A 24,899-nucleotide genomic window follows, 5' to 3' on the forward strand; every position below is an offset into this window, starting at 1 on the left:
CAGACCCCACACACCCAGTCACTGAGAGACTGTTCTCTCCTGGTCATGGGTGGGGATTGACCCCTCATCTATACTGGCTCCTGACAGCATGCAGACAGCCAGGCCTCTGCAACAGGCAAGTCTTTCAAGGAAGAGGTTGTGGCTGCCACTTCCCTTTTCTTATTGACATCAGGGTGCCCAGCACTGTTTGAAAAGGGAGCTGAACACATGCTAGCCTTGTGCAAAGCAGAACTCTGTAGGATGGTGTAGTCCAGAGAAGGAAGATGGACATTAGTTTAGTTTTGCCATGCATCTGCTGTAGGACCTTGAACAAGTCATTTGACCAATCTGAGGACAGGTGAAAAACCTGACAGTAAATTGTTTGGAGCTGGGACATCTGCCTATACTGGGATGGTACATGTTACACAACAGGAGCTCCAGGCAGCATTGCGACTTCTATGTTCTGTGGTAATCACTATATCACCTATTACTGGTTTGATGATTGGATTTGAGTTTGACTTCAATTTTTCCCACCCTTGGAATGGGGCATTATCCAGGTGGCAGAACCATCACTAATGGCTGCAGCAGGGAGAGAAGAAAATACAAGGTACAGAAAGGGGGAAAAATGGAAACAGGAATTCAACAGAAACCTAAGAGAGTTAAGGCCCCTTTGCGACATGATTGGGTCTAATTAAGAAAGTAAAAGGGATCCACTTCCTTACGTTCTAATCAGTAACAGACATATGCTCCCGAAGTCGCAGGACACCGGACAGATTCCGTGTCTTAATTCACTCTTTTTAAAAAGAATCCCACACCAACCCTCCTGCTTTTGCTTATAATGAGGAAGAGTAAAATTATTATGTGAAAAAGGCATGCTGTACAAGTGAAACATTTAACATTTTCCCTGAAGCAAAATTTGACAAAAGTCAAACATCCAGTGTTTCCTTAAGTAAATACAAATCATTGAGTAAGAATCTCAAAATGTTGAGCAGGCTTGAAGTCCATGGTACACAAGCATCATACGTTAATGTGAAACCAAACATACCACACACACCCTCTTGCCTGAACAAATATTATCTCTGACAGTGCAAAGGCTCTGGTATAAGTCAGTGGTTGGGCATCAGATTACTTTTTACAAGTGTAATTCCAGGAAGCAATTTTTTTTTAAATGGGAAAAAGTGATTATTTTGGTGATTGAAAGTGTTCTGAATATAGCTGTGGTCATTTTATAACCAGCTGTGAAGCTCAGTTACTCAGGCCATATTAAAGCTCAGCACTGCCTTTGAACATCAATATGAGAACTTCTCGCTTGTGGCAAATAACTTGCACAGTCACTGAGTCTCTAAGCACTTTCAGAGGCACATATAGCACTGGCATGCTCATTTTATGGAAGGGTAACTGAACAGTGAAAAAAGCTGAATGACTTTCACCAAGGTCTCAAATTAACAGCAAGAAAAACAGAGGTCTCCCCATCTGCACCCCCTTAGCCTAAGAACTGAACTGCACCACCCCTAATATTCTGCAGTATACATATCCTGCCCTTTAGTCAGTGCACACTGCTGTCTCAATGGACAGATCTACACGCGCTGTTAACAAGCCTGAATAAGCCTGGAACATTTCACCGCAGAAGGATCTGCTTGCCAGGTGCAGCATCTTCATGCATTTCCAGGACCGCAGCAACATGAGCTGGGGCAGAGCAGCTCAGGGCTGGCAAGCGGTTTGGAGGGGGCCGGCGGAAGGGATGTTTCAGCCCCTTGCTCTGGGTGGTAGTGAGGAGCTAATCTGGCGAGCAGCCTGCTCCTGCATGCATTTGAGCACCTTTGTGCAACAGCCAGCACCAGTTACAGTTGACACGTGTGTTTAAAGCGCACACATTAACTCCTCTGCAGGATATTACTTAACACAGATAATATTATCCTACAGTGGAGTTAATTCGTTTACTGCACTCTAATACAAGCACATGTGTAGACTGACACTTTACTAATTACAGTTGACTGATTAGCTCTGCAGTAAAGTCCACATGTAGATGCACCCAATCAGAGTTTCAGAACTGCTGTAGAATTAGGGCTAGATTCCTTTCCGGTGCACCTGTCAAATTCAATGGCAGAGTCTGGTCTTCAAACATCCAGTATGGCCTAACGTGTTCAACTAGTCAGACAGGTCATAATCCCTTGGGATTAAGAGCTGTACTGGAGGCTGGTTTTAAATGGTGGACCGAGGTCTGACCTGTGGAATCTTTGAGCACTTGCTCACTGGAGCAGCCTTATTGGACTATTCAGATAGGTTACTGCTAAGGAAGTATAAGTAGTCCCCAAATCAGCCCTGCAGTATAGGAAACCCCCTTCCCTTCAGCAATTTTAGCAAGGTAAATTGACCAAATAGTGAAAGGAAATGCATAAAAACAGCTGCTCCATGATAATGGAGAGAGTGAGTCATGTAAAATTACCACAAATCATGAAGCAAGTAGACTGAATTTACATCTGGGCTTGGATTTGAGTGAGAGGAAGAAGAAGAGAGGACACTAGCTCCTTGATTAGCCTGAGTTTGATAGGTGTGGGCAGTCACAGCAGCTTGAACCTGGAATGATGCCCCTGAATTTGCTCCTGTGCAATACTCCAAAGATGCCTTAAGTCAATATGGTTTCACACCCATTTTGGTGTAACACACAGCAGAATCTATGTACATATCTAAACTGCAGATATTGTTCCTGAGGATTTGACTGTCCAAATATTTTAAAGGAAGCCAAGAGGTCATTTCCCTGGAACACTGATCTGTTCCTCTGCTTGTCTGCAAGAGGCATACAGCATTTTGCAAGTAAGTTTATAACATAAGGGCTACAGGGATGGTGTTCCTCTCCTCCACTGGTTCAAACTTAACATCAGGGTCAGTCAGCTAAGCTTCAGAAATCAAGATTCATTGATGTTCGCATCCTTGAGTTCTGCTTTCTGATTTCAAGTCAGGTGAATCCAAAAAACAAGAGAGAACCTTAGCCTACTGTATAGATGATGGCCAAGCCACGCAATCTACACTTAGATGAAAATTTCTCCCAAATGGAAGGGTGTTTAGACCCTGTAACAGAGTGCCTTTAGGGAAGGCAGCCAGTTCTGGGATTGAAGTCCAGCTGTGAGTGATAATCTGGCAGTTTAAAGCCCAAGCAGGGAAACAGCAGACAGCTTGAGCTGGGGGAAAGAAGGTTGTGGCCAGAAAACAGACTGAACCCCAGAAGACCTTGTTTCAAGGAAGGGCCAGAACTACAGGGCCTCGCCTGCTGCCTGAAGAAAGGCTGAAGGTTTGCTTTACTCGTGCATTTGCTGTCTGGATCAAGGATTATTGTGGTGTGTTATGAGGAGTTATTTGAGGAACTCCTAAGGGAGAAAAGTCAGAAGTGAGGTTGCAGGCACTCAAGCCAGCTTGTGAAGTATTGCTTGGAGGGTCTGAAAAACTCCTCAGGGGACAAAGCCTATCTGCATGGCAGCAGGTACATCAGACTGCTTACAGGCCTGGGATATTGTCTCTTTATGAACCCTGCCGCCTTGTTCGGCACTGATAGCATACCAATATTTTTGCATTGGTTTGATTACAAATTAATAGCCCCAGTTAAGTTAAACAATTAAGAAAAGGGATGTTTTGCACAAAGGAGAAAAGGCAACACACTGAAATAAGCAGAACCTTTTACCTCCCAGAAAAACCTAAGCATGAATAATTATGGACAGTGTTAGCTTATATCAGAACTTTGAAAGTGAAATATTTCCACAGGAAATAATTAAGAGTCCTGTATAAAGAATACTGTAAGCTCTGGGTACTGCGTTTCCCTTTCTGCTTTTCCACAAACACGATATGCTTTCAGAAGGGATGTTATAGTCACATAGTTTCCACCGATTGTTAGAAATATGCACATGTGAAAATTAGGTCAACTTCTACAGCTATTTTACCAGCTGAGAAAAAATAAATAAATCTCATGCTCATAGCCTCAGTGATTCAGGAAGAGCAATGGAAATAAAGACACAGTATCACTGACAATGAAAATAAAAGCTTCCCCACCAACAGGAAGACCCACAATGCAAAAGGAACGTTCACTGGAACATAGCCTTGATAAGGCCAGTTTATTCCAATTCAGAAATTCACATAGTTTAAACTCCAGAAGTTTCTTTTCATCCTCAGTTCACTTAAATTTTTTCATCATCATATTGATGGGATTTGCCCACAGCCATGGGAGGATACAGAAAACAGGATTCAGAACAAATATTTTCTGTCAGATAGCTTTTTACGCAAACTTCTCCTTCTGCTTCATCTTGGGGGAATTTAGTACAGTAACATGACAGCAAGGACACATTTTTCAAAGTGGCAGATGTGGGAGCAGGTATACACAAAGTCAGTTATTTTTTGGTTTTTTATTTTATTTTTTTTTTAATAACTGAGAGAATCTGTGCCTGCACTTCCAGTAACTGAGTTCACAGTTACCTAAGCCTCACATGCAAATCTAAGTTCTGTGTGTGCATGCACATAATCTGATATGGTACATATACAGAGGCTTTTGGAAAGTTCGGACCAGAGGAGCTATTGCTGTAGGTTAGAACCAAAATAGCGTAGGTATATGGAGAATCTACACATGCAGTTCTCTTGGGAACTTTTTAATTCTCATTGTTATACCATGTATGTAGCAGACATGAGCACTGCTCCTCTAACCCACTGCAACCACCAAATGCAACCAAGTTGAAGATTCAGATTCTAAAGAACCCCTTGAATTGGGTGGCAGAGGTAGTTTAGCAAATAGAGGGTCAACTGCAAGATTCAAAAACTAGACATAGATTTCAAAAAGTCATGACACTTTTCAGGTATTTCAAGTGTATTGGGCAAGATCTATTTTCCATAATCAAAAAGACTTCAAAGACAAACCTTATTTTTAAAGTTACCTTTGAGTTTTCTTTGCTTACTTACTGTATTTGCTTAGTAAAGATAGCAATTTCTTATTATGTGATTGTTTCGAAATGTAAATGGTACAAGTAGGCTTAAACTAAACTCACTTCCTTTGTAAACTATCAGTTCTCAAGTCCACTCTTCAGAAATAACAAATTATTAAAAGTACAATCCCATCTAGAATGCTCCCTTCCTCTACGTCACATTCAGGCATGAATTAAAAAGGACTTTAAATAAATTTCTCAGAACAAATTAAATTGCCAGTTTAAAAAGTATGCTATTCTGGAACACTGGAAAATTCAAATATTAAAAAAAAAAGGGTGGGGGGAAGAGGGAGAGTGAATGCCACAAAGGTTTCTAGTTCCTGGTCAGGGCTGAAATGCATCTAATTTAACATAAATAATCAATGAGTGTTCCAATATGTACATACACCAGGAAAATCAAAATGGCTTAAGATACAGTTTTTAGACCTTACCTTATAGACCTGCCCATAGGTTCCATTGCCAACTAGTTCCACCAGTTCAAAGATACCTGCAGGATCCTAAAAGGAAAAAATAATAAAAACGATGAACAAACATTTACAAGTAGTCTCAAAAGCAGCAATCATTCTGCAAAGTGAAGTCAACATTTCATTGACAACTGCTGCAATGCGTTAATGGTTTCCTTTAGCCTAATCGTGGATTAGCAAAATTATAATAATATCAAATGGAAATATTAGCCCACCCGGTATATCCAGTGAGCCAGTTACTTAGGGCCTGGCCCTACAAACACACAGCCACTTAGCATGACCCGTCAGCAAGGGGATTCTTAGTAATAAGGCTTAGGTCCTGTAGTTGTTGTAATCTGTTCCAAAACCAGCTTAAAGAAACAGTTGTCAAGATGGTATTCTGGTAGCAGCACTATCCTTTTACTGGCTAGAGCCTGAATACTCTGTGTACATTTTAGAAATATTCGGTTAGATCTGTTAAAACGTGCAAGTCTTCAGTTAAAAAAACAAACAAACAAACAAACCAACAATAAAGTCTTGCCCAGAGGCCTGGTTTAGCTTCACAGGAAAAATTCCATGTTCACAAATTGGTTTCAACTGACATTTCTCCTGGCTCCACATCCTAGCTGCACAATTCCCATTGTTTTTCAGCAAGCTAAAAGTTGTATTAAGAGCTACTAAATTTATGTCCATTAACCTGGACTGCACATCAATTGTGTAATAGAGGTCAAGATATAAATCAAAATACTATAACAAGCATCTCCATAACTGAGACGGTAGGGCCTGTTGTTAGGAGAGCTTCCATCTCAAGTCCTCAAAACACCCAGATTCCACGCACTGAAAAGTGCAGAATTACACACACACACACACACACACGGTGTAATTACAAGGTGGAAATGAAAGGAGGGAAAGTTAGCACTGTTACTTTACCACCATGTCTCTTACTTTATTCTGGGTCTCTTTAGTCACAACCATCCTTTCCCTCCCATCCCTGTGCTATTTTCCTCTCACTGTGCTGCTTGTCCCCAACATACAAATTCTGCTTTAAACAAATATCCCCAATTCCATCTCAGCCCCTTCCTCCCCACTCTTCCCCCCCTTGCTAAGTTAAGAGTCTAAGGCTAGGTACAGACATTCAAAAATGCAAAGTGGAATCAATCCAAGTTACGCGGTCTTCTGTAAGCGGCATAAGTTCATATAGTTAGTGAACAGAACACACATTCGCCTGGGGATGGGAAAGGGGGCGAGGAGGGGAAGACCAAATCTTAGACTAGGTTACTCCATTTTTAAACCAGTCTAAACACGCTGAACCTACGTTCTGTTACAGGTGTAGACTCGTTTCTGATCACTTATACCAGTAAAAGTGTAATGTCTGTTCCTGGCCTAAGTGTCTTGTAACAGCAAAGTAAGTTGTGATTATTTAGTCTCCTGGAATCAAGATTTCCAAACACACACAATAGGCTGCACTGTCTAGGATTTCAATCTGTCCCCCCCTGCAAAACTCTCAATTCGATGAAGAAAAGCAGCAAAGAAATGAATGTGATTAATTGTTGCTAACAGCTCATATGTGGCAGCATCTTTAAAAAAGATGGCCCTGGCTATGCTGGTTCTCCACAACTAGCTCAATGCAATTAATTTGGGACTTTCTTTGCAGCCCTTCACCAAGCAGGTCAATCCTTATTTCCAAGGTGTGACCTGCTCTGACTATGCTGGATGCATGCTATCAAAGAGAACATATTCCTTAACTACCCTCCTTCCTTCCCTCCTTATGCCCTGGTTCTCCTCCTGGCTTTCCAGAGCATATGGCCACCAGACTTCAGACAAGTGGGCAGTTGCCACATCCTGAATGGCACCTGCAAGAAACATGACGTACATACACAAGTTGAGAGGAGGCTGATGAGCACCAAGAAAACCATATGGGTCCTTGGTAGTGCTTCTTTGCAAAGATCCTCACACCAAGAGATAGGTACAGCACTCCACCTAGTTTAAAATCTATCATGTATTTTTTATTTTGTGGAGGGGGAGGAAAAGGAGGGTGTTTTGTTTCTCCCCTCTCCAACAAGGGGTCTGAAACTGGAATTGTTTGATGAAGCTTCTGTGCCAGCCAGAATCTTACCTGCTAGATTTTTGAGCAGCAGCCATGTCTACTCAGCAAGCTAATGATGTGGCATGCTAGCAGATGAAAAAGTTGCAATAAGCAAAGTCTGAGAAAGCAAGAGAGTACAGATGAGAATCATATACGAGGGTAAGGAAAGGCCACATTTTGAAGGTGATCCCTGGGAGGCAGAAGATATTTGCACCATGGTGATTGTATCTATATATCCTGAATCAGCTGACAACTCCAATAAGATGAACTCAACTCCCGTAAGGTGAACTCAGCAGTTAAAAGTTGATTTTTAGGTTTGCTCATTGAAACCCAATGGCCCTGGCTCACATGAGAGAAGCTAACTAGTTGTGTCAAGGGAGAAAATAGTCAATAAGTGGAACTAGCCTATTCTATTAGCTAGCCCATCTCTCCACAGTGCACCAGTATGTTTACGGGCATTTTGTCCAAGCCCACTTTACCTCCCTGCAACCCCACTGCCCAAAAACCATCACAACCTTCCACTATCCATCTTACCATACTGAACACTATGCCGACTACCCTGGCAGTCTTATTTTTAGACTTAAAATTCTGCCTTTAGTCATTGCTTAGACATGATCACAGATTCCTGACAAGCAGAGCTAGAATTTTTTAGACTGTAGCCCGGATATTTTTTAGCATATTAAATGTGTACCATAAAATACACATTGCAAGACATTCCTGGACTGCAGACATTCCTGGACTGTACAAAAGTCAGCAAATTACTAAGCCTCTGCTTCCAAATGAGGAAGCTATAACACAGCCCTAAACAGTAAGACATACTAATGTAGGCCTTTTTCATTTTACCTCTAACTGCCTCAGGCACATAGGGGTCCCATTCCTGGGTCAAAGTAAGTGTTCAGGGTCCATGTACCTTGCAGTCAGGAGGAGAACTGCAGCATGTGTCAACTACCAGAGGTATACTTAAATCAACATCTAAAGCAGTGAAGCCATGGCAGTAGCAATCTGAATAAGCAATCTGTTCTGGTACGGCCTACATGGAGACCTGTATCACCACATCTTTCCTGCCACAAAGCTCTCTAGATTCAAGCCATCTTGAACCTGCTGCCATCACTCTGACTGCAGCACAAATATACCCAAAATCAGCGAGGCTGAAGAGTACTGCAGTGCAGGGAAGGAATGAACTGAAAATAGCAACAAAGCAGTGCAAAGGCTGCTGTACAAGCTCCACGCTGACGAAGCAGTGTTCTCTACAGAAAGGAAAAGGGACTTGGAGCCAGTTGTGCACCAGGCTCTTATAAGCAGAAAGGAAAAAATAAAATCATGGCAGCTGCTGTTTTATTTTTGAGTTCTGCTTCCAGGAGTTATTTTGCTCAGTGCTGGAGTTACATACACCTCTTCCAAGGTTATTGCATGTGTGTGCATTTAATCCATTTGAGGAGGAGGGGCAGAAGGGAGACCCAGCAGACGAACAAGTCCACTCCATATCAAAGCTGCATTGCCTTCCTCACTCTGATTTCAGGGGCTCTCTTCAGTCCCCTCTGGCAATTTGTTTTGCAGTCTATTTATTATTTCCCTGCTAGGATCCAGTAAGATCAGTAGGCAGAATGGCAACTTGTGGAGCTGGCTCTGTATCAGCCCTCAGCTAACAAGGAGCAGTTGCAGGCTTCTTCCTGCAGCCTAGCTGAATGCACCTCTGCCACCCAGGCCAAGGTCACTACAGATTCATGGCACCTGGCAGTTCTTACCTGGCTCTGTCTTACCTGTGCATCCATTTCATTATATACATACCTTCCCCTACTTGGCTCTGACACCCACTTTTCCACAACCAGTGTCATGATAACCTAGGTAGCTCGCAGCAACTAACCAAGTGACATGTTTTGTCTGTATGCAGGCACAAATGGTTACAATTTGAGTAGGGCCATGGCAACATGACTGGAAGATCAGTTATTGACAAATAAGGAGAGAGAGAGCAAGAGCAAGCACGAGATCTCCTCTTGCAAGCTTGTGTTGTGCCATTGCTTTTTAAATTTTTTTTCCCCAGTGCAGCCTGCAGTGCCAGGAACAATGATTCTTCTGAGGTCCTTTTTCAAGAGGCCTTTCAAGTCTGTGTGTGGGGAAGCCTAATATTTTGTTAGTTTGCCTTTCAAAAAAACACACAGCGGGGGAGCGAGGGCACAGAGAAAGAGGAAATCTTTCTCCACCAGCCCTTAAAAGTCAGCCTTTATGTGGAGAAGAGCTTTTGCATCTTAATAACTACTATGGGATACACTGCCTCTCTGATATGAAACAAAACATGGCTACACTTCTCTCCCAGGGCTGAAATGCAAATTGCTCATCACTGCAAAAATCTTAGCCGATATTGTAGAGATACTGCAAGAACGTAGTGGAGAGTGACAGCAGCTCAGGAACGTGGAGCTGACATTAAGGAATCAAAATATGGAAGCATTAAAATGAAACAGGGGATTAAATTATTTGGGGGATGAGGGGGGGAGAAAGAGGAGAGAAGCCTGACAGGAGACCATTCCAGGACAAGCAGCACATAAATCTCAAACCAAACAAACACAGTCAGTTTTTCAGATGGGACTTGCACTCTGCAGTTTACAGCAATGTATGCTACTCTAGCGGTTCCCAATCTGTGGTGCGGGTACCACCAGTGGCACACAGACAACCTGCCAGTAGTATGCATTAAGAGATTCATTACAATTACTTTATACAACAAAAATTTGCTGGTGGTACTTAAGGTTGTATCATTTTAAATTGGTGATGGGCAATCTGTCAGAGTTTGGGAACTGCTGCTCTATTCCATTTGGCAAATTTTTTTTTTGCCTCAAAGCTCAATACAGGTAAATGTTTCAAGACCTACTTTTACCTGCTCTTGTTAATACCATTTTTTTTCTTTTTTTAACCCAAACTGGCCTCAAGACTGAAATATTATTACTGTGGGAGAAGTTACGCAATCAAACAGCTCAAATCTGCTGAGTCCTTGCAATTGTTTTTCTGACGCCGTGTATTTCTCCCTTTGTTATAGCAAGAAGCTGTATTGTTTAGGTTGCAACTCAGGTATTATTACAAACTACCATTTTCACATACTCCATGTATAAAAAAAATAATAATCTTTCCTTCACATACTCTAAAGAAATCTTTTCTGAACTGAAAAATTTCTGAACACTTGACTGAACAAGAGGCGGAGAGAGGGAGGGGTGAAAAAGCCCCAAAAAGCTGAAGCAGCAGCAATGCAACACTTGTTTTTATTGTCGTTTTATGGAAGTCTATTTGTAAAAGCTTAAAACATTTTGGTAAGTAACTATAAGCAACAGGGCTCAGTCCTTGGGCCCGCACTGTTCAACATCTTCATCAGTGACTTGGACGAGGGGGTAAAAAGCACCCTGTTCAAATTTGCTGATGACACGAAGATGTGGGGAGAAGTGGGCATGCTAGAAGGGAGGAATAGGCTGCAATCGGACCTAGACAGGTTACAGGGGTGGGCGGATGAGAACAGGATGGGATTCAACACTGACAAGTGCAAGGTGATGCACCTGGGGAGGAAGAACCAGCACCATACCTAAAGGCTGGGGAACTCCCGTCTTGTCAGTGCAGAGGCAGAAAAGGATCTTGGAGTCATCACTGATGCCAAGATGAACATGGGCCAGCAGTGTGGGGAGGCAGAAAGGAAGGCCAACCATACCTTGGCATGCATCCACAGACACATCTCAAGCAAATCCAAGCAGGCGATCCTCCCCCTCTATGCGGCACTGGTCAGGCCGCAGCTGGAGTACTGCGTCCAGTTCTGGGCGCCACACTTCAGGAGGAATGTGGACAACATGGAGAGGGTCGTTGCAAGTCCCCTGGCACAACTTTATGAGCACTCGTGGTGCTCTGGTGAGGTACCGGAGGACTGGAAGAGGGCCAATGTGGTCCCCCATCTTCAAAAAAGGCAGGAAGGAGGACCCGGGAAACTATAGTTCAGTTAGTTTCACCTCGATCCTAGGCAAGCTGTTCGAGAAAATTATGCTGGCACACATCCAGGAGGGGCCAGCAGGAGACTGCATGCTTAGGGGCAACCAACATGGGTTCATCAGCGGTAGGTCCTGTCAGACCAACCTGGTGGCCTTTTACAATCAGATCACCAGATCGTTAGACGCAGGGGTAGCAGTGGATATAATCTTCCTGGACTTCCGGAAGGCTTTTGACACTGTCTCTCACCCTGTTCTCATTAAGAAACTGGGGGGCTGTGGTGTAGACACCCACACAGTCAATTGGGTCGCCAACTGGCTGGAGGGCCGCACCCAGAGGGTGGTAGTGGATGCGTCCTTCTCAACCTGGAAGGACGTGGGCAGTGGGGTCCCCCAGGGCTCGGTCCTCGGGCCCACACTGTTCAACATCTTCATCAGTGATTTGGATGAGGGGGTAAAAAGCACCCTGTTCAAATTTGCTGATGACACTAAGATGTGGGGAGACATGGGTACATTGGAAGGATGCAACAGGCTACAATCAGACCTCGACAGGTTACAAGGGTGGGCGGACGAGAATAGGATGAGTTTCAACACAGACAAGTGCAAGGTGATGCACCTCGGGAGGAACAACCGGCACCGTACCTACAGGCTGGGGAACTCCCCTCTTGTCAGCACGGAGGTGGAAAGGGATCTGGGGGTCATCACTGACTCCAAGATGAACATGGGCCGGCAGTGTGGGGAGGCAGTCAGGAAGGCCAACCGCACCTTGGCATGCATCCACAGATGCATCTCAAGCAGGTCCAAGGAGGTGATCCTCCCTCTCTATGCGGCACTGGTCAGGCCGCAGCTGGAGTATTGCGTCCAGTTCTGGGTGCCACACTTCAAGAGGGATGTCGACAGCATGGAGAGGGTCCAGAGGAGGCCACTAGTATGATCAGGGGACAACAGGGCAGGCCCTATGAGGACAGGTTGCGGGACCTGAACCTGTTCAGCCTCCACAAGAGAAGGCTGAGGGGGGATCTTGTGGCCTGTTATAAACTAGTCAGGGGGACCAGCAGGCACTGGGGGAGTCACTGTTTCCCCAAGCACCGCCAGGAGCAACCAGGAATAACGGTCACAAGCTGGCAGAGGGTAGATTTAGGTTAGATATCAGGAGGCGCTACTTCACAGTCAAGGCGGCTAGGGTCTGGAACCAGCTTCCAAGAGAAGTGGTGCAGGCTCCTACCCTGGGGGTGTTTAGGAGGAGGTTAGATGAACATCTTGCTGGGGTCATCTGACCCCAGTATTCTTTCCTGCCATGGCAGGGGGTCGGACTAGATGATCTGCTCAGGTCCCTTCCGACCCTAGAAACTATGAAACTACGAAACTAGGGTCCAGAGGAGGCCACTCGTATGATCAGGGGACAGCAGGGCAGACCCTATGAGGAGAGGCTGCGGGACCTGAACCTGTTCAGCCTCCACAAGAGAAGGCTGAGGGGGGATCTAGTGGCCTATTACAAACTAGTCAGAGGGGACCAGCAGGCATTGGGGGAGTCACTGTTCCCCCAAGCACTACCAGGAGTGACTAGGAATAAGGGTCACAAGCTGGCAGAGGGTAGATTCAGATTAGACATCAGGAGGTGCGACTTCACTGTCAGGGCGACTAGGATCTGGAACCAACTTCCAAGGAAAGTGGTGCTGGCTCCTACCCTGGGGGTCCTTTAAGACAAGGCTAGACAACCACCTTGCTGGGGTCGTTTGACCCCAGTACTCTTTCCTGCCATGGCAGGGGGTCGGACTTGATGATCTGCTCAGGTCCCTTCCGACCTTACTAACTATGAAACTATTTTTCTTCATTTTAGAAGTTATGCACATTATTCTAGCATCAAGAAGCTCCATTTTGCTAGAACCTGAAAAAAATACACCATGAAAGATATTCCCTTCCCTTGATGAGCTGACTATCAAACTAGACAAAGGATGGGAAAGGAGTAAAAGCAAAGAGAGGGACGCAATGACTTGTTACACAGCAGGTCACTGGCACAGTGAGACCAGATTCCAGGTCACATGAATCCCAGTAGAGTAGGAACCCAGAACATAACTACAATTTTTTATAAAACCAACAGAAATTTTTGGTTAAGTTACATATTATAGTTGCTATAAGCCTATAAGAACATTGACCTTCCTGGCATGATAGACATTAGCCAAGGCCTAAGGGTACATCTACAGACTACAACACTGATGCCCAACGTTTCTGGTCCATGGGTAGGATGGGTAGTGCCAGGTGCTGACACATGCAGATCTAGCCAAGGGGGTGCAGGAAGCCTGGTCCCAATCCCCATCAAGATGCATTTGGGGGGGGCGGGGGGGGGGGGGCAGCCCAGACCCCAATCTAGATCCACAGGGGTGGGTAAGGAGTGGGGCAGGGCACAGGAAAGCAGAGGATAGCAGCCCTGATATGGATGCATATGCGGGGGGGAAGAACAGGGGGAAGGGAGAGTGGCAGATGACACAAGGTAGAGTGGCCCCAATCCAGACATGTGGGGGGGGAGGGAACATGGAGCAGAGCAGCCCTGATCCAGATAAGTGGGGTCAAGCCCAGCTTTGATCCCACTGCAGGACAGTGGCCTGGACAGGGCTAGATCCAGCTGTGCGGAGCTTCCCATTCCCCAGCTGGAGATTCCCACAAGCCAGATTTAGCTCATGGGCCAGAGGTTGAGCACCCCTTGGACTACAGTACAGCAGGGTGACAGCTCACAAACCATAAGCAGGCTGAACACAGGAACACAGGCTAATTTATCCTGCTGAGAACTTGGCCTGAATTGAGCTCTTGCTAGATTGTTGTAAAGGAGCTAGCTTGAGCTGTGGAAGCAATCTCAGGCATGTCTGATACACTGCAGACTAAGGTGTGGACATACTTTAAGTCAGCTGAGAAAACTATTTGTCTAGTGGGAAAGTACTTGGGGAATTTTAAAGCTGTGCTGGTCAGATAACATCCTGCTTTGAAGAGTTTAACTCCATTATTGTGGTTTTATTTCTGTACCAAGAGGTAGCAGGGCTTTGGCAGATGCTCTTTGGCAAAGAGTTGCTTTCACAGTAAAATTAAATTAAACAACTTATGTTCTGAGTAGGGCAGGAGCGACTGTAAGAGCAAGCGTGAAAGTCTGCGAGTGCGTGTTCTCGCATCACTATGTGGGGCTATTCTGCATCCTAGTTGTCTCCTGCTCCTGCCTGCTGCTACTATGCTTGAAGTGCATTTAGTTAAACCTTTTGTTTTGTACAATAAAGATGGCTGCCCTATAGCTCCACCTGTGATCTCTCAGTGTTGTACTGCATTGCATTAAACCCATTGTGGTGATACATCGATTTTCTCATCAGCAATACATTTGTGCAGTTTACAGCCTGTAAGGGGGGGGGGGGGGGAGGTGGGGCAGGGACCCTCAAAAAACAAAAGCAATACAGCCACCCCAGCACACACCACAACTGAAAAGGTGACAGGTAAGTGACATTTAATCTCCAGACATCCAGTTCTATCTTTGGAGTCAGGAATGCGACTAAAAACCATTTGTCAACATACACGTAGCCTACATGCCCAGCAGCATCAGTCTCACAGATGAAACTATAGGTATGCATAGGTGAACAGTGGATAACCCACAAATAAATACAAATGAACAAGTGAATAATAGCAAAAAGGGGGTCCCAGCAGAGCCCTGGTCAAAGTTATAAATTCAAGACTCTACTCACATTTTGTGAACTCTCATATTTGTAAATTAGTAGATAAGGCACAAGAACCACAAAGAAAACTTAATCCCAAGGAAAAACCCCAATGCCCCTTGGGCCTTTTCCCAAACCCTTGAAGGAAGCCGGTACTTCAAGTAGGACCTCCACTTTCAGGAGCCCTTAACTAACCCCTCCCCTGTGGGAATCCTTTTGCCTGGCAACTCACGGCTCCCAGGCCTGGAGGGTGGCCCTTGTCTGCTGCGCCCAGCTTCTCTCTTGCCCACGGCGGGCTTCAGACTTGCTGCCCCCCGGAACGGGACTCCACTATGCAGTGCTTCTGGCTCGGCCCCGTCTGCTGGCTCAGTAGCCCAAGCACTGTCTGGCTCCCTGGACTCAACCTTTTGCTATGGGTTGGAGGCCCGAGCCACCTCATGCAGCACCACGGCTCAGTTTGCTCCCAGGCCCTCTGTACAGAGTCATCTTGCCCCATCTGTGTCATCTGTAGACCCAAGCCACCTCAAGTGGCTCCCAGAATCTCTCACCCCCCATGCAGCACCTCCTGCGCAGAGCTCCCAGCCGCGTGCCGGGGCTTGGAGACCTGAGCCACCTGAGTGGCTCCAAGGATCCTGCTCCATGCACCAGCCTGTGCATTGGGTCTCTGGCTGCATGCCAGGGATTGCAGACCCGAGCCGCCTCATGCTCCTGGGGTGCGGACACCGTGGGCTGCACTGCACACCAAGAGCCTAGTCGCTGGAGCCGTCCACCACTCCTTGCTGACGGAAGTCTTCAGGGGCTCTTCGGAGTACTGCTTCACCCCGCTGAGCAGCTCTCCTCATCTCTAAGCCCTGCTCTTCTCCATCCCTGACATGTCTCCCTGTGCTGGGCATGCCTTTCGTTGTCTTTGGGAGGCTCTGCCCCCCAAGTTTTGCTGGACTGGCAGTGCAGTCTCGAACCAGGTCCAAGGCTTCTTTCCCCCTCTGCCCCCCTCTTTGCCAGGGGCGTGGGGGGATGGTGGCAAAGCCCCTCCCAACAGTTACCTGATTGGTGGCCGGGCTCCACCAATCATGAAGAGAGTTCTCTGAGCCCCAACATGCCAGGCTGTATCAGTAAGTTCACCACCAGAAGTTGAATACAATATACAGTAGTAGACATAGCACACTGCAAACTCATATGCAACTAATTGCAGATGCAATATCCCCAAATATCCTGTATGCTCCCCTTTAATTTAGAGATCTTCCCTAGACTTCACATTTCCAGATTCACACGTGCTTCAGATTCAGATGGGAACTGAAGACAGGGACATGGAACTAACTCGGGAAATTCCTAAATGTCCTAGTGTGTGGGCCCAATCCTGACCTTGCTCCCATTTGAATTTTGTTTGGTTGGTTTTTTTTGGGGGGGGGGGTGTTTTTTTAAGGTCACAATCCCCAAAGAGGGGCTAAAGTAGTTTTAGAACAAAATAAAAGGATTCCTCCCCCCTCCACACGCAGTGTTGTTTAGCAAAACTGCCATATGATTTTAAAACAAAATTACAAGTTTTCTGTACGCAAACCTTTTGCTTTACTGTATCTGGACTTCAGCAGCAACCCATGAACTACTTTTCTCCTTTTAAAGAACTCATCAGTAAGGGATGAGCAGCAGTAGAATTCACAGCAGGAAAAATTTTGCAGTGAAAATGGCTTACCTTTGTATAACAGACCCCAGCAAAACTAAAAGCAAAAAGAGGACACCTATGACTGTGCTGCAAGACTCCAACAACTCTGAGGCATGAAAAAGTCAACTTGTAACCAATTTGGTATTTAAATGATAACTCAGGGGTGCTTTCTGTTTACAAGGTAATAAACTCCAAGCTGAAGGTTGCGGGTGTTCATCAGTGCGGGATATGGCCATTACTGAATTAGCAAGGAGCACTCACAAGTCCTCATTATACTAGAATGTCTTCAGTATCCTCCTGTGGTCAGTCAGCAACTGTCCTCCAAGCTTGCCATATAGGACTAGGGACAGAAGTTACACATAAACCAGTATGAGCAATCAGAAACCAGTTCAAAACTGTAACACGACAGAAGTTCAGTGCACGTCAACCACTTTCAAAACAGCCAAAACTGGTTTAAGATAAATCTGGATGGATTGTAGCATCAAGCTTTACTGATTTAGGTTAAGCTGGTTTTTTTAACTTCTGTCCCAGAACCAAGTTAACTCAGACCCCCAGCATCCTGAGATGCTTTGCACCTCCCCTTTAAACTCTCCCCTTGTAGGGCAGGCAGGCTAAACTTAGCCCAAGCTGTCTACTCCAGCCCAGCAGGGAGGCATGCTCTAGCATCCCACACCTTCTGGCATCAGCGACCACAGGCATAGCTGCATTTTCAAAATCAAAGTGAATGTCTGTTCTTACTTGTTTATCAGTTCAATCTACGCAACTCAGACTGACCTGAAAAGACAGAACCAATTCAGCCTCGGGCTTTTTGACTGTCTGTTCTTAGCCTAGGTGTCCACAAACATCACAGCCTCTAGCGCCATCCTTTTACCATCTATTTGGAATGGGCTTCCAAGGGAGGTGGTGCTCTCCCCTACCTTGGAGGTCTTTAAGAGAAGGCTGAATAGGCATCTGGCTAGGGTCATCTAACCCCAGCACTCTTTCCTGCCTAGGCAGGGGGTCGGACTCGATCTGTTGAGGTCCCTTCTAACCCAAGCATTTATTAATCTATGAAATCGCCCCATACTCCATCCAAACCTCATCTATATTTTTTGAAGAAAGCTCCTCCATATTCTCCCTTCTGCTACTGCATATGTAGTGACTGCATGCAATATAAGGGATTACGTGGGGAGACAAGGCAGGATTGTTGTGGAAAGTGAGTACATGAGAACGTGGATAATACAGATATTGCTGTGGGTGTAACAGTGGAGAAGTAATAGAGTAGAAGGATTTGCATAAGCACTGTACAGATCTCCTTGGATTCTGAATAGCCAATTATAGCCCCCAGCCAAGAGTATGGAGAGAACCACAGTCATTATGCTAATTGTATACCCCTTCAGCCAAGGAGCAACACATTTCTAAGTGTGAAGTGCATACAGTTATGGGTCAGGAACTGGCCAGTGTCCTTGTGTATTATGTGGGGCAACTCCATTGCAGCAGATCTGCTTTCCCCTTCAGAAAGAATAAAAGCCTGCACTACTAACATTTCCAAATGCTGTGGGTTTACTGCATCCATGTCTTACATGATAAAACCATCTACATTATGGGCTTCCTTAAAACGAGCAGTTCCCAAACTGTGGGTTGCGACCCCAAATGGGAACACAACATCAGCAGATTGGGTCACAGGGGTGGGCAGCTGTAGGTTGGGAGCGAGGGGCCAGGTTGAAGAAAAGTTTGGGAAGCACTGCTTTAAAAACAGAAGAATTTAAATAATTTCCCCCTCTCCGAGTTAGTCTTCAACAGACTGTGTTCTACAAATCTAGTTTTCAGCCATCATCTCTACCTTAAAAAAGTTATAATAATAAATCAAGAGTTAGCTGGTAACTGGAGTTGTAAGAACAGTATGCCAAATTGGGAAGACACCAAACAAAGGGTCATCTCAGGGAGCAGTTGCTTCTTGTAAATTAATGGTAATGTCACAGTATGCAGGCAGTTCATGTGCATAGGAGAGACATAATCACTAGCAAGTGTCACAGGGAACAGGGAATGTTCTCAACACAGGAGGTTTTGTTAAATGTACGCAGCTGCTTGAAGCAAGATCTTTTTAGCTCATTAAACTCCAACCAAGAGAAGAGCCTTGTTAATTCAGAGGAATGAGAAGGCCATACCACATACCTATTCTGTTTATCATATCATTGGTAAAACAATAATGAATATGACACAATCAAGGAGACTCATTGAAGGCTGTACAAAATGTTAACATACGGGGAGGAAATTTCAAGCAGATTCCCTTGGCATAGTTTTTTCTTTATTATTTTTTTAAATCCTTTTCTCTTTCAGCAAAGTAAATTACTGTTACAGCATATCCTTTTGTCTTGCGACCTGTCCAAATTACAGAGATAAAAAGTCATATACGGTAATTCCCACACCACTGCAATACAACATAATATATCAGCCAGTTGAAACTGAGTTTTCACCACTTCTCTTAAAAGGATCAAGTACCCGACAGGATCCTCGTGATGTCATGAGGGGTGCCTTTTTGCCCCTGTTTGTTTGGGGCTTCTCCACAGAGAAATTGAGTCAGTTTTCCCTTAATCATGGTGTATTAAAGTTCCATAGCTGTGCCATACTGATCAATTTTAATACTTCTTTCTATTATACTTTAATCACCTAGACACCTGATTTCACAGCCTTTAACATAAGCGGTCCTATTAAAATTCCTGGGAGAGCTTATACAAGTAAGGGAGCTGGATCCAAAGATCCAGATATTTAGCAAAAATTCCCCCAAGTCCTTCGGGTGCAGCCAAATATGTAATGTTTGGCCACATTCTGAGGGCTTCAGGATTATAAATTCAAATAATTCACTGTGACTAGTGCCAGCTACTTAAAGCCTTGCAAATACTTTACAGACACATTCAAAACGTGAAACCAGCCTAAGAAGATATCTTCCTTTTTCTCTGACTAAAGAAGATGAGTGTTTTAATGCAGAAATGCAAAAATCTAGAACTCTGGGTTCCAAAATGATACCTTTTATAAAACCAACTGAGAAGTGGCAGCAAAAAAAGAAAAATCTTAAAAATGTTCTGTGCGTCTCAGACCAACACAGCTACCACATACATCTCTTAATGCAGAACTATCGTTTTTCATAACAGGCATAATCACAGCCATAGTAGGGATGCATAGATTGGCGGAGCAAGCAGCAGTTTCCTGATGAAGCAGCCCATAGTGGTACATGGCTGAACAGCAAGAGAAGAGAGGATTTAACACAGGGGTGTCCAACCTTTTTGAACGTGGGGCCGGATCATGAACTTATCGCCCAGTGGGCTGGCAGGAGTGGGTGCTAGCGCGGCCTGTCCAGTCCAGCTGCAGCCTGGGGGCGCAGGGGTCAAAGGGTGCCGCCTGACCCCACCGTGTCTCCCCTGCCACCTGGGTGGCCTTGAGGATGCGCCCACACCTGCGCACCAGGACTAAGCAGCCAGGGGGACATGTGGGGACTAAGAGGGGGTGCGGGATGTGCAGGGACACCCCCCTGCTCCCTCTCCCCCAGGGCAGCCCAAGCCTGAGCGGCAGGGGTTCCTCCCTCCCCAGGGGCCATGACTCACCATCCCCAGAGCGATGTCTGCAGGCACCGGGGGATGCAGGAGTGGCACCGGCTTCCTGCCCCGACAGCCACTGCAGCAGTGGGTGGCAGCAGCATCTCCCGGAGGCCTGGACATGGCATCCCTCCGAGCTGGCATCTGCACCCCTGCGCCCGCCCCCTGCACTGTGACCTGCCCCAGCCCGCGGGGCCAGCATGCAAATGAGGAAGGTAGGGGCGGGGCTAGGAACAGAAACCTTGCAATGTGGGCTAGTTGCCTGTCTCCAAGGTATTCCTTGCTAACATCCCTTTGAGTAATTATCAGAATACTATGAGAAATTTAGCTGGACAAGACAGAAGAGGGTCACCAACACAGCTGCAAAGAACAGCATGCAGAGCAAGCAGTAAGAAAAAAAATAATAATAATCAGCCAGTGGGGGTTTTGCCACTCAGAGCTTCCACAACCAGAGATTCTTGATGCCTTTTCTAGCTTCAAACGCCCCCTCCCCCACACGCTTCCCATTCAATTTAAGTTCTTTTACATGAAAAAGGGAAAAAAAAAATGCAGCAATGCACCAGCCTGTGGAAGCAGCTATTGGTTGGAAAGGCACATGTCATGTTTTGGTATTTCACCTTGGTTATAAGCCAAATAATGAAGCAGAACCACACTGGACCACTGGGTCCTATTCAGCCTTCACAGAGACTGCTCAGTCTAATTTCTCTTTCTTTTAGCTTTATTTTTCCCCCTTCACCCACCCACCCACAGACACACAAGACAAGTAATCATCAATGCCATACACTACCGCACCTCCTGCCTACTCAAGCAATACAAGCTGCTTTACTTGGAATAGCAATAAAGGATTTCACCATTTTTTTCTTCTTCAAGAAATAGTACTCTTATTCCTGGCTTCAGACACAAAATGAAGATATTTAATTAAGGAACAGCACTTTTAATAGTATTTCAAAATCACTGGCAAGGCTATATTTTTAAGAGGGGGGGAAAACATAACAGCTGTGACAGAAGTCTATTTACACATTGATTTCAATCATTCCTCTCCCATCTCTCAGGAAGATATTTCTTGGGCCATGCTCCAGCCTATCTTCCTAAAACACATGGTGCTGGGTTCTACTTCAAGTCTCCCCTGACTTAGCATTGTAGTCAAGATCCAAAATAAGGTTTCACATGTGCCCTTACTCCAAGAACAGGTCAGGCAAGTCAAACCCAAGAGCCATGTTGTTAAAGACAGAGAAGATAGGCAATGTCCTTCAGCTGTCACCTGTCCACTGCAGGACACACTTCAGTTCTGTTTCTATTACCCTGATAATTTGCATCCAAATAGGACAGCTCTGTTCCTAGCTAAAAGCTTAAAAATGAGTCAGAAGCTTTACACAAGCTGAACAGCCCAGCAGGAAGCATGATAAAGGCAGGTCAGTTTCTAAAGCCAACAGCACTCAAAAGTGATATGGCTAGCATCACTTCCAGCCCTGCTCCTGGCAAATTCTAGCTGGCTGTGGGAAGCAGAAAAACTAATAAAAGCTACTTTGCAGGCCATCCAGAAAGGGGTGGTGCAAGAAGCTTGAAACTATCAACATGCCTGGAATTATAAAAATAAAATATGTATATTTTATCTTCTGACTATTTAATATACATGACTGTATATGTATGTATACAGATACAGGTTTACAGTAATACACGCACTCTATATCTATATGGAGTTATAAAACCTGTAGCTGTACTCATGGATATGACAGACCACAGCCTGAACTATGCCATCTACACTAGGCAAGAAACTGCCCAAGCCTACCTGCACTGAAACGCATCAAGATGTTTCTGTAATTAGACTGCTTTTCTAGCAGGCAGGAAAAGGCTGCTTGAAAAGCATTTAATGCAGTAATTTCATTTTAATTTAAAAAAAAAATCCACAATGGGGACAAAGCCATGCTAGCTAAAACAGTGGGGAGGCTGTTCTTTAAGCCTTTTCTGAAGAGGGGGCCATGCCTAATTTCTGACAGCAGAACATCTATAGTGAAGTGTTGTGGCCTGCAAATTTCATATCTGATCCTGATCTCCATTATGCTGATTAAACTGTAGATGAACTTCATAGGAACCAGTGGATTTTCACCTAACACCAGTAAAACTGAAATCAAATCTGACTAGGGCATTAACAGTTGACAGTAACAGACATATTTAACATGACCTAACTGAACAAGTTCCTCCTGATTTGACTAGCTCAGGAGGAAGAAACAAAAAACAAAAAAACAACCACACCCAGCAAATTCCCTTATTTTGAAGATTTTCCTCTGGGAGCCCTTTATCCCAGAGCATCTTTAAATGTCTGTTAGGTAAGGTATCTGGCAAATCATCTCTAATCATTCACACATCATTCATCTGTGTCTAGATGCTGTGTAAGAGATCCTAGTATCAGCAAAGAGTAAGATTGTGGAGAGAAGCTTGATGTTTTCTAACTAAATGATGTGGAGTGATTAAATGGTCCTGGTCTTCCACACCCATTAAAAAAAGACAATAATAAAGATCAGATATCCTCTGGAAGTGGGGGAAAGATGCAAATTATAACATACAATATGGCTGCCACTTCTCTCCATCCCCCACGCTACAAATATGGCCTCAGTTCAGCCACCTACTTAAGCAAAAGCCTAGCTTTAAGCATGGTCCTACTGAAGATGCATACGTAAGGATCTGGACCAGAGACCCATGTCTCAAAAGAGTCAGAGACAGCAGTTTACAAATCATATCTATAGCCCCTAGATCTAAACCAGATCAACTGTAACACTGCACCAAATTTATTAGTGTCTCATTAATGTAGCAGAAATCATAGGGTTCCTCACTAAAAAAAAACCTTATCTGCAGTCTGGTGCTGATACGAGATTATTCTCAAATCCTGCTGAGAAATGAGGGTTTGATCTCAGCCAAGCACTTGCACCCAGGTGAAACTGCTACCAACTAGTAAATGCAGGCAAAAGGTTTAAGGTTTCCCAAAGGAATTGGGATAATTAATTACAAGAACAGCTGTTTTGCAAGGAAGCCCACACACCTCCCAAAACAGAAGGAAGTTTCCAACAGGTACCCTTTAAAAGGTCTCTTAGAAAGCAAGTAACATTCTGACAAATGCAATCAGCAATTTACAGAGCCAAATAAGTAGGGGCTGTGGATGCCTACAGAGCTGATCCGTTCAGGAACAGTTTGTACCATCACAGAACATCACAAGTTTGACATGCGGACCCTCTGAGGTCTTTGGTACAAGACTACTGAAGATACCTTTATAGGGATTTTCTCAGTAAATGCTTTCCTTGTCTTTTTGTGGCCTGCTGCTCCCTTCCCTTTTGTGAATTCTGGACAGATTGATAGACAAAGGAATTACTGATTATGGGAAAAGTTCTTACCTCTAAACTGATTTAGGAACTAACAAGCACAACCATCCTCAGGTCATCTGCTTCAAAAGCACAAAAAGTTTCTTTTGTGGTTTTTGGCCCATTTTCAGCTATTGAAAAGCAAGATCTAACACTGATCATGGAAAAAGGTGCTCTAAATATAGATCTGTAGTTGCCATTGAAGTGCTCAGGCCACCTGACCTCCTTGGAGATGTGTTCAAGAGGCCACCACTGAATCAATGGGAAAGTTGATTTCAAAGAGGAGTAGAAGCAGGCAGTCTGGGACCAATTCCAACACTGGCTCAACGTTAATGTCAGCAGACTTACCCCAACTTGAACAACATGTCCTGTGTTTAAGGGTCAAGGAGAGACAGCAAGGATGGCAGAAAAATAAATAAATTAAAATAAAAATAAATAGCAGTAGATGTGTACCTTAAGAATGTGCATTTAACATACTTCGCCAGTTTACAACCCCAACCTCACCCCACCACCAGTTTTTTTTAGTCATCAACAACCTGAAGCTCACACATCAGAAATAATTAGAGTATGGATTTCTGGCAATCACGGCTTGTGGTAGAGGTGATATCTTTTATTAGATCAACAAAATTTTTGCCAAAAAAAAAAAATTCTTTAAATTGCAAGCTTTCAGGCACAAACCCCTTCATCAGGTATCAGAGAAGAGATTATAAAAGTTCTCCTGGGTAGAAATGAAAGTTCGTATTTCATAGGATTTCACAGAGGAGTCAACAGATGGAACAAGAGTAGCCTTTTGAGATGTAGCTTCAAAAAAGAAGGATCGACTCTAGTGTTGAGCTTTACCCTGGATTTTATTTTATATATACATATACATACACACACTCACCTCTCCACCCCCGGGGTAAAGCAATCAGAAGGAGCTCAGCACCAGAGTCCATATTTTCATTGATCTTTTAGAGATGAAAATATCTGACGTTCTATTGCTAGCACTTCCCAAATGGCTCCACCTCACCCTGTCTGTCACCTTGCATCAGTTCCTCACAACAGGCTCCATAACAGCTAGTTACCTGGAAGGAATCAGATAGCTCTCCAGTAGCAGCAATAATGCCCAAAAAGACAATATGGCGAGCAAATTAAATTGAATTATCATTCAGTGGCCCACTGGGGAACTATATAAAATGCAGGTGACAGACTATAAAACCATTC

General features: G+C 44.6%; 1 protein-coding gene across 7 annotated transcripts in view; it reads right to left on the reverse strand.

The window, feature by feature from the left end:
• The window catches only part of TNIK (TRAF2 and NCK interacting kinase), a 318,965-nt gene that overhangs the window by 259,018 nt on the left and 35,048 nt on the right, over positions 1-24,899 (reverse strand). For all 7 annotated transcript variants that reach the window (XM_090055644.1, XM_090055648.1, XM_090055647.1 and 4 more), the window contains exon 2: positions 5,372-5,437. In XM_090055644.1, the coding sequence (XP_089911770.1) occupies positions 5,372-5,437 (66 nt within the window). The remainder of the gene's footprint in view (positions 1-5,371; positions 5,438-24,899) is intronic.

The sequence above is a fragment of the Crocodylus siamensis genome, chromosome 6 (assembly GCF_052110815.1).
Source record: "Crocodylus siamensis isolate JL-2025a chromosome 6, ASM5211081v1, whole genome shotgun sequence".
Classification (NCBI taxonomy): Eukaryota; Metazoa; Chordata; order Crocodylia; family Crocodylidae; genus Crocodylus; species Crocodylus siamensis.